Below are 11,268 nucleotides of genomic sequence, written 5' to 3'. Positions count from 1 at the left end.
CCAATAACACTTGGTTTGCCCCCTAGTAGACATGAAAAATCTTGGAAGAATCCAGGAGTAAAACATCATGTTAATATCAATAATAATGAGGGTGAATGACCTAGTTGCAAGACACCCACTAGATATAAGATATAACATCGTTCGAATCTGATTCAATAATAACATGATTCAAACCATCCAAAAATAGTATTCGTTTCATCTATTAAAAAAATAAGATCCGTTATAAACTATACCATACGCGCGCCTCAGTCGTTAGTCAAACATATTTTCTCATTCGCGCGCATTAGTCGTTAGTCAGACATATTTCCTCATTTAACCACCATTATTTCCTCAAAAAATCGGAGATTTAACATATATAAAAAAATTAATTTCATTTTTACAAAGAACAACTTAATAAAATTATTTTTTAGCTAATCAAAATATTCAACACAAAACTTATGTAAAAGAAAGCACACAAACATAAACACAAATCTAAATCTAATAAACAAAAAATAGAGGGATACCATTGCAATGTGAGAGAAAGTGAATTATAAAAAATATAACCATAGTATAAAAAAATACGATCAAGTAGTAATATAGGTTTCATTTTTATTTAATTTTCATCATTAAAAAATCACATCATCATCATCGTCGGGTCGGAGTCGGAAACATGTACGGCGGACCTTCTTCCAAACTGGGCCGCGGCGGCGGTCCAAAACGTCTCCACAACTCATTCCCTCCTCCACCGCCTCACCGTCCACCTTCCTCCGCCAATTCTCGTCTCTCCCTCGGTGGCTCCGCCAAGAAAACGCCACCGGCGGTGGAGGAAACATTCAACCTTGTCTCTGGAACCAATCCCCTCGCATTTTCTATGATCATTAGGCTTGCGCCTGACCTTATTGAAGAGATCAAGCGCGTGGAAGCACAGGGTGGTACTCCCCGTATGAAATTTGATCCTAACCCGAATAATCCTAATGGAAATGTATGATTCTTCTTGTTCTTACTAGTTTTGAATTGTTGATTGTTATTTTGTTTGATTTGATTACTGCATTTGCATTTTGAAGTATAGTTATTAGTTAGTGTAATCAAATGCCAGAGTTTTAGATAGAAGGGCGCCCTAGTAATCCGGAGTTGTCTGGTCAATGATTGTTTCAGTCAGAATTCAAACTTTGGTTTTCACCAACGATTGGTTCGTTAACGAAGCTGATTAACTGTTTGAGTTCAATCACTTGATCATTAGATGCTAATTTGTTATTTGTTGATTTTTGTTTCTAGTAATGCTCTTGTTAGGTTATGACTTATCACCCCTTTCCATTCGAGTTTATTTGATTATTGTTTTAGGAGGGAAAAAATCATTTTGACGAGTAATAGTCTTGGTACAAATGTTGGGAGTTGCTATTGCCTGACTATATTTATGGTCATAGGTCAAAGGTTGGAGCTGTGAAGTTGGAATGTTTCTTAGGTTTGAGTCGTGGAGTTAGATTTTATTAGGACGATTTTTGGTGGAATGTGATTCTGGACCGACTTAATTTGTTTAAAAATTAGTTTGAAGTGAAGTGATTAATGTTTTAATTTTTTTAGTTGCTCATGGTCATAGGTTGTTTCGTAGATTTGAGTTGTGGAATTAGGTTTTATTTGGGTGAGTTTTTACCAAATGTGATTTTGAATCAACTTGACTTTGTAAAATTGATCTGTTTAATAAATTAGTTTGAAGTGAAGTGATTCTGTTTTAATTTTTTCTCTCGAAAAACAAATTTGATGTAAAACTTGAGTAATTTTTTTAAGTTGATGTAAATTGCAAAAGTAATTTTTAATCGATTCTCGTTGAATCGAGGTTTGGTGGCAAACTAACAAGAATATAAAGAGGGCGCGAGGGTATATTGGGGAAAACTCAAGTCACCCATTGAAAAGAGATAAAGCCTGAAAATAGTTTATAAAGAGTGGTACCCTTCGCCTTACTAACCAGTTTTGTAAGAATGGGTCAGGTATAATATAAAAAACCTAATATTAAGTTTTACCAAAATCATGTGTGATAAGAAAAAACCCGTGTTGGACACTCCATATCGTGTATCCAAACATGCGATTAACATATAAATGCGAGATAAGTTGCTAATGATGGGCTCGCCCATCTCTTTATCGCACGTGGCAGGAGGTTGGTGGCTCCAAAAGAGGAGTAATATTAATATATTCACCACACGTGCATATTATGGATTACAGTTCAGCGATGGATATGCGGCCAAATACATGGTTCACCGTGAACCTGAATCTAGATTAAAATACTTATAGTATTGTCTTAATGACAATATGAATATAAACTAACCATTGAATGGTGTACCTAATTTGATAGTTTTCCATAAAAATTACGAACTTTTTTTATTCGAGATTAATATAAGATTACCATTGCAGTTTAGTCCTGATCTACCGTCTTTCATTTTGGTGTGTTTGCCTTTTTGTATGAAATGTTTTATTTAGTTTGAAAGGCCTGTTGTTTTTTCTTTGTACCAGATTATCGACGTTGGTGGGAAGGAGTTCAGATTTACATGGTCGAGGGATGGTGATCTATGTGATATTTATGAACAGCGCCAAAGTGGTGTAGATGGAAATGGTTTGCTTGTTGAATCTGGGTGTGCCTGGCGCAAAGTGAATGTACAACGTATCTTGGACGAGTCAACTAAGAATCGCGTCAAAATGCGGTCAGAGGAAGCTGAACACAAGCTCAAGTCACGCAAGTATTGTCTCACACTCCTTACTTATTGTCATACACTCAATTTTTTCACACTATGCACTTTGAAAATCCTGTCTTCAACTTGTGAATTTATCGGTCTCTTTCAGTTTTCTTGTTAATTTATGCATCTGGCATGTGTTAATGAAAACACAATAAATTTTGTAAACATGATATATTTGGTGATAGTTATCTGAATATATTTTTTAGATGGTAACTAGTGGAAGTCTATCAAAGTATCACACTCGTATTTATAAATTTTTAGGGTTTCAGTAATAAAAAACTATCAATATATATGCATGAGCATGTATATAAATGTCAAGCAACTGCCAGGGTATTTTGAAGCTTAGTTTTAAAGTCTACTCTTGACAGTGGTGATGTTTGAAACATTTCTCTTTTCTATGATCACGAAGGATTTCTATTTTGCACAGGACATTTCCTCACATTTTTTATTATTTAATAAAAGTATCTTGTGTAAGTTACTTGTATTTAAGTTGGTGGATTTATGTCGATTGAGAAGAATTATGAATTTCTGTTAACAGACCCCCATAAAAAAGGTGTATACTATGCGAAATAGGGGGTGATTATTGGGGAATATGGTCGGGTTCAGTTTCTGTAATTAACAACCCAGCAGTTGACAGCTGTCCTAGCACTTAGTTGGGGTTTCTGACGGAATTGATTAGTGGTGGGGGCTCAAACAGTATTAAGGACAAGGGAAGGAAATGGCAGAATAAAAATAATAGGATTAGCAATTTTTGGGTGTAGATTGATTTTGGGAGTGGAGTGGATGGAAGGGCCGGGATTCTCGGATCCTTTTAAGTTTAGAGAAGATTTGTCCTTGACATTCATTTGGTTCTGCAATCTTCTTGATTTATTGTTCCGACCGAAGGATAGGAGTAACCTTCAATATTAAATTCCATTGTTGGTACCCGCTTCTCTGCTCTACTGTACCGTTCTATCAATTTTCTACAATGTAATGTTGCAATCAGCCATTTCCTCTACTGTACTTCAGTGTTTGAAAAGTGAACTGACTATTGATGAAGTTGTAATCAGCCATTTGGCCTGTAAAAAAAAAATAATTGGTTCAGAAAAGTTCAATTTGTAGTGCTAAAAGTCTAAATAGTCTGCTTAGTTTTTACTGCACTCAATGATTTTTTTCTTTCTTTCTGACATTACTTTCCATACTGGCAATAGTACATGATGTATGGATCCCATTTTTTGTCCAATTAATCATTTATCACGTTCTCATGATAGAGCCATTGTCTTGGAGCCTGGGAATCCGTCCACGAAGAGCCAGATGAAGGCAGTGGCAGCTGTGGAGGGTAATTTTTGTTTTGCTTATTGTATTTATGAATTAATTTTTCCCTAGTCTTTAAATTTGTAATTTCAAGTTGCTGATTTATTGTGTCAACGGGCCATGAAACTTGGAAAAAAAAATCTTGATGATGTTTGGGTATTGTTATCTTATCACCATTCTATTTTGTTCTGTCAAAGACTTCCACTTTTAGTTTAATGATGTTTATATTTGAACCATCTAACTGTAGTGCATTGTGCTTCCCTTTTCTAGCTACGTCATGGAAGGCTAAATTTGCAAAGAGAGAAGCTGCACTTAATAATAAGAAAAGGAAAGTGGAGACTCTTCAAGGTATTAAAATTTCAAATACAGTTTAAATCAATAGGAAGATGGCATTACATAGAAGCATTGAAATCTGTCATATAAATCTTTGTTAGCTCATCTGCTCATGCAGTTTATTTGTCTGGAATTTTTTCACAGTTGGAGGCCCCCAAAAACCTCTCATAGACCTGGATTGAAGTCAACAACCACTACTACCAAGGGCAAACGTTCTTCTCCTCTACCATCTTCACCTGATCATTTTGCTCCTTCTTCCTCTCCACTGGGAGCTGTAAACATCTCTAAAAGCCTTGATGATGCTGTGCCATCAGAAATGACAGACAAGCAGGATACCAATGTTGTCTCTGAGAAAGAAATCCCTACCAGGGAAAGCAATGCTATGAGGAACAAACCAGGAGGCAAAGGAAATAATGGATCTAAACCATCAGATTTGCAGAGCTTCTTAATTTCTCTCCTAAAAGATAAACCTAACGGAATGTCTCATAAGGTGCTCTATAAAGTCAAATATATAGTTATTCTTACTTCTTAGACTTGTTTTTTACAATCTCTAAGTTTAGATTTAATAGCATTTGTCTAACTGCTTTCTTCTTTGTTTACAGGCCTTGGAGAAATCAGTCATTGAATCACTTCCAAGTTCCATAAAGGATTTTGTGCCGATTATAAAAAGAGTAAGTGGTGGGAATGTTTTGAGGATATTATTTTATGATACATATGTGATCTAATTTTTCATTTGATCTTGAACATCAGATTGCAACATTCCAGCCCCCTGGAAGGTATATTTTAAAGCCAGCGGTAGATTCGGAAAGCTTCAAGAAACCTCAGACTGAAAGTGGAAGGTATCTGTTATTTTTACTTAACTTTGTCACTGAATACTAGTACCGCAAGTGTGTCTTGTTTGGACCCATAATTTATTTAAGGTGTCCTTTCTTTTTTTGATTGTGTATAGTTTATGTGCTTACTGGACTATTCTAAAACTTTTCTAGAACATTGTTTAGTTTGTTACAGTGATTATAAGTTTCTGTTAAGTGAATGGATTACAGACACAATACAAGCTTGAGTAGTTGTATAAATAGGTTAATAGCTACCAGGCTTTGTATCTTTTGCATCAGTTTCTTAAAAATCAAATCTAGTAGTATATTCTCTCTTCCTCTCATTCTCTTTAAATTCAATATGTTTGTACAGTTCACCTGAAGAAAATCATAACCAAATACCTGCCCATGAAGAGTTTCATAATCAGACATCAGTTCCACTGGGAGGTTTTGAAGACAAACTTCCAAACGACGATTTGGAGGAAACAGTGCAAGTAGAATCCAAAGTGGAAGAAGCATCAAACACATTGGAAAAAATTGACACGCAACATGTTTCACCTGATATATTTGGTGACCGAAAAGGTTCTGATTATAGTGAAGGTAGGGCAGGCAGCTCCAGTGCTAGTGGAAGTGATAGTGATAGTGAAAGCAACAGTAGCGACAGTGGAAGCGACAGTGGAAGCCATAGTAGGAGCAGAAGTAGAAGTCCTGCTGGATCAGGAAGTGGGAGTAGTAGCGACAGTGAAAGCGATGCGTCTTCCAGCAGCAAGGAGGCATTGGAGGGTTCTGATGAGGATGTAGATATTATGAGTGATGATGAAAAAGAACCAAAGAATAAAGCAGAAGCTTTTGATCAAAGGATCTCCATTCCTGTAAAATCTCCTGATGGAAGATCTATGCAGATTGAGATTAATGAGAAGCAGGATGGTAATGAATCTGATGCAGTTGATATTGAAAAAGACTCACCTGCGGAACAGGAAGCTAATATGGGGCTAACTACAGATACCATTTCCAATAAAGTTGGAAAGTATGCAGAAGATACGAAGCCTTCTTCACCTGATTATCAACAGCTCCAGGAGCGCAAAAATTATATAGGGAGTTTGTTTGATGAAAGGGAAAGTGAAGTCACAGATAGCTCTAGAAACGAACGGTCTGATAGGCTATCTAAAGGTAAACATAAGAGGGGTTCTGAATTGAGGAATATTGATGAGAAATCTGAAGGTACAAAGAGGTTGAAAGCAGGAAACTTGACTCGTGAATCATATCCTCCAGGTACAGATGTACAAATGTTTGGGAACTCTAGAAATTTTTCTCCATTTGAATTTACTGAAGACACTGGCAAGGGCCCCAATACACAAGTGGGGAATAGAGCTGACAGACAAGGAAACTCCGATCTTGGTTTCCAGAAAGGATTTAATCGAGCATTGCCTGGAAAATCTAGTTCAGATTTACCACAAACAGGTCAAAGGTCCTTTGACCAAAGCCCTCTAGGAAATCCTTCCTATCCATTAGAAAAATCAAATAAACTTGAAGGTAGAAGGCATAGCAGGAAACACTCTGGAAAGGACTTCCGTGCACGTGAAGTTTCTTATGCACAGGAAAATAAATCTCATAGAGATGGTCAAAATGAAGATATTTATGCCACCGAGAAAAAAGTCCCCAGGAATTCCAGGGATGGTAGTATTGGAAGTAAGCAATCACTATTATCCATGGATTCTAATTACCAAAAACAAGGTGAAATGGTTGGTAAGTTAAAGGAAGGCCAACAAAGTACGCAGTCACATTTGGGAACATCACCTAAGGATAACAACAGAACTGGTCTTAACAAATCCCCTGCTGTTAATGGGCAAGGCATCTCGCTTCAAAGAGAGCTTTCAGACTTGGAGTTGGGAGAACTTCGCGAGTCCACTCCAGATGAAACCATTGCTGCAAAGCAATTTGAACGAAAAGGTTCGTTTAAACATATGGAAAACAAAGCAAACACTTCAGAGGATGTGAATTCAAACATCAATAAAGTAAAACCTTCATCGAAAGCAACTTTAGATTCTGGAAGGCCATCCTCGGTGTTAAGTTCAGGTTTTCCTAGCAATTTGGAAGTCACAAATAAAAAGAATGCTGATTATCATTTTGAAGATTCAACAAAGTCTCGTTCTAGAGTTATGCAGACTCATTCCCAGCATTTGAAAGCAGATAATGTGGACGTTGGATCTCAAAACAAATTGACAGAAATGAGTACCAAATTTAGAAATAGTGAATCTGGGATGAACCATGATATTGATTTGGATGGTCGCAGTGAAAGCAATAGAAGAGTGCCTGCAAATGGGTCTAAGCAAGAGGCAAAACGTGGAATGGTTTCTTACCCTGTGAAAGAAAGTAAAAGACAAACACCTAATTCACGTGAAGAGGTGCCTGATGGAAGAAAGGATTCAGTATTTGCAGATAGAAATAATGGTGACCAAAAGAAGAGAGAATCCTCCTCAGATGAAAATAGTTGCTCTTATTCGAAGTTTGAAAAGGAGGAACCTGAATTAAAGGGACCTATAACGACTTTCTCCCAGTAAGCAGTTATTCTTTATTTTCTTTTGTAATTATTGTTGTAGTAGTTAGTGAGGTGGTACGGTTCTTTTGACTTAACTGCTTTTTCGTTTGTTTGTTCTGATATATGTTTTCTACGTGCAATGCTAGATATAAAGAATATGTGCAGGATTACCAGGATAAATACGAGAGTTACCTCTCTCTGAACAAGATTTTGGAGAATTACAGGTTAAATAGTCTAATGAGTAAAAGTTTCTTTTCTTTTCAGTTCAAGTGTGTATTTTGATTATGTATCTGATATTTTGTCAAACATCTCACCCATTTGCAGGGTTGAGTTTCAGAAACTAGGTGATGATTTAGAATATGCTAAAAGCAAGGGGGATATGGATAGATACGCCGACATTGCAGCACAAGTTAAGGAATCCTATAGGCGATGTGGAGCGGTATGTTTTATTTGTCTTCACCCATGCATGTAGACTGAATAGTATTCAGTGAATACTACATCATGATGTAGTATTCATCATATACTGTGTAGAGCTCAAATATTGAAAAATCATTTTTTTTATATTCTTGACTTGTTTTGCAGCCAACAGTTTCTCAATTTGTACTTGGGGTTCTTTTATTTATCTTATCCGTTACCTTTATGTTTTGAACAATAAAAACTGAAAATTCACGTACATTCCAAATCACTGTGAGCAAGACAAAATCTTGCTAACATTTTTCACTTTGGATTATATCATTTGTGCGCTCCTCCCATTAGTTCTACCATAATTTGGTAACAGCAATGAATTTATGTACATTGATGGTGCATACGACAAATTTAATCCTCTAGTGTGTAGTCATATAAGCTGGTTTATCTTATCAGAAAAACTAATTAACTGATAATTGTTTAGTTTAACTCATCAACTTTGGTTGAGTTTGAGCAAATTATTAATCAATTTTTATTCGAAAGTTGTGTTTCGGATATTGTATATTTTTTTCACTTATTTTCTCAAGTACTCCAAGTGGTACCTAAATTGTAACATTCTCATTATTATCATTATTATATTCCATACCTATTTTCTAAACATTTGGCCTCAATGTGAATTGCAGAAACACAAGAGACTGAAGAAAATATTTATTGTGCTTCACGAAGAACTGGTGGTAATTATTTAAATACTTTTTTATCATTAATCCTTTTTTTTTTTTATATTAAATTATGAACTTTTTTACTTAATAGTTAGAGTTTTTATGTGCTCATCATGCTGCTTTTTCCCCGCTTCATGCAGAATACCAAGCAAATGATCAGAGACTTTGTTCAGTCCAATAAAGACTGAAAATACAAGAGTACCATTTACATAAAATTGAAACATGCTCATCAAAGCTTTAGAACTTTTGGGTGATACATGAAGTACATTTCATAGATGAATTATTGTGCAGATTTGTATGCGCACTAGCTTTTAGTATAAATTTTGGTAGAGCCGTATATTGTACATAAATAAAATGTATTTATTCTTATGCATAGGTATGACATTTTTATGGCTTAGCCAGACCATTTTTTCAAATTCCGGATAAATGTTGTATTGTTCTTCTTGTCAAACAAGTTTAGTTTGCTTCAGTCTCCACATTTCTGGAGAAAATTGAGACTTACATTTCAACATCGTTGAACTTATGCTTGGCCACATGGTCATTATAAGAAAATTGCTGCCAAATAAAGCAAGGAATTATTATAAATGTCCTAGTAAATCCCCCATTTCGAGCGATAGTGGTATAATTTATTTTTCTGATGGATGAATGCTAATTTTATACGCTTACAATAGTAATTTGAGAGCATGTTACATTTTTTACAACTCTTTTATTTGAGCTATTTGTCATTTTTTCCCGATAGGATAAAAAAAAAATTATGTTTTACTCTTTTCTTTTAGACCATCACCATTGGGAGGGTCTTAACTACTATTTAAGACCCGGTACCTATTAGATACCCCCAATAGGGAGAATCTTTTTCAGGTCTTATAAGACTCGGGGTCTTACTACCTTCACTTTTAAGCGGGACCAGCACTCTTTTAATATTAAAAAATGAAAATATAATGATATAAAATTATTGATAGTTGATTAGTGAGTTTCATTTAAGAGCTTTGTGTGAGATCTGGGTTGGAGTGATTAAGTATTATTAGGTACTACATTAAAAAAATTATAAACAAGTTATGTGTACACGTGGAACCCATTTAAGAACCTTCCGAACCGAAATTGATCTTTTAATCAAATTTTGTTCTTAAAGACTTTAAGAAGAAATTGATCTTTTTTTTCAATCAATTTTATTGAAATTATAAATTTTCTCGAAATTGATCTTTTTTTCTTAACAACTTTAATTTTCTTCCTTTAAAAAAAAACAACTTTAATTTTCTCTTTAGGGAATTTTTTTAACAAGTTTTAATTATCTCGTAAGAAAAAAAAGTTTAATAAGAAAAATCATTTTAATTATCTCCTAAAAATCATTTTCTCGAAATTGAACTCACAAATCTTGTTTTTGTTCAACCGAGAGAAACCTGAACCTCCAATTCACATCATATTTTCCTTCTTTTTCCCTTGGAATTCCATTTTCACGTTTGTCACTTTCTTTCGAATTCTGGGTGTTGTAAAAATTCAATTTTTATTTGTGGGTCATTGGTAAAAACAAAACTTTTTTTACTCCCGTTACTTAATTTGAATTTATGTACTCTGACTATTGTATTTCTGGAAATTATTAGTTTTTGTTGTGCTTTTGGGTACTCACTAAATCTTGGGTTGAAAATTATGAGCTCTGCCATCAACAATAACTACTACTTCAATGTGAGTACACATGCATTCTGTTGTATTTGCATGATTCTAGTAGTTTCTAATATGTTACTGTTAATAATTCTCATAGCTTCTGCATAGTGTTACAAACTATTTCTCTTAAATTCTGTTTTATTTAGTAACTTATAATATTTCAGCTCCACAAAGCACAAATTAAAAAAAGGACATAATTCAATGTAATCATATGTGCCGGTGTCGAACATGATATGTATCCTGACCGGGACACGCCTAATCAGAGGAGTATATGTGCTTCATATTTTTAGTTACATTAGTTGGTAGTTACTTGACCGATGTAATAATACGACACTAGTTCACTGATTGTTAGTGTCATATGGTGGCATGGAAATCAATCAAAACCACAGTTCATATATAGAGATCTTTGTTAGAGGGATGAAAGTATTTCTAGGAGTGAACTCACAATTTTCTTAATTCAGAATGACAAGTACAAGATGATATTTATACTCGACATTAGTATGCATGACACTTTTAACCACTGTCAGAATCTGATTCAAAATGAACATGGTCCAATTGGTTTGTTCCTAATGAATTGCTTGTAAAAAATCATATAAGAGAAAACAAATTAAATCACCAAATTTTGAATTGCAATATTTTTACAAATTAAGTTTATCATTAAAAGTACCCTTCTCACACATGACAAGTTGTCCCCTCCCAACTCTTGGTAGTCAAAGTTTGGACCTCTGCCGATTTTTATTTTATTTTACTATGAACTCTAAGAGAGGTAAATTTATTATTTGTTGTATTGGTATTGACAGGAA

General features: G+C 34.8%; 1 protein-coding gene across 1 annotated transcript; it reads left to right on the top strand.

The window, feature by feature from the left end:
- The first annotated feature begins 577 nt into the window (after positions 1-577).
- LOC25500396 (dentin sialophosphoprotein) lies at positions 578-9,391 on the top strand. Its single transcript, XM_013588804.3, is given in 13 exon segments — positions 578-961; positions 2,485-2,708; positions 3,956-4,023; positions 4,269-4,346; positions 4,476-4,498; positions 4,501-4,821; positions 4,934-5,002; positions 5,082-5,170; positions 5,517-7,700; positions 7,829-7,906; positions 8,007-8,121; positions 8,771-8,821; positions 8,947-9,391. Coding segments are annotated over 13 exon segments (3,660 nt in total). The 5' UTR covers positions 578-649; the 3' UTR covers positions 8,995-9,391.
- The last annotated feature ends 1,877 nt before the right edge of the window (positions 9,392-11,268 follow it).

Source organism: Medicago truncatula, chromosome 8, assembly GCF_003473485.1.
Source record: "Medicago truncatula cultivar Jemalong A17 chromosome 8, MtrunA17r5.0-ANR, whole genome shotgun sequence".
Classification (NCBI taxonomy): domain Eukaryota; kingdom Viridiplantae; phylum Streptophyta; class Magnoliopsida; order Fabales; family Fabaceae; genus Medicago; species Medicago truncatula.
Note: the sequence above shows the minus strand (reverse complement) of the source record. Positions and strands in the feature narration are given on the sequence as shown.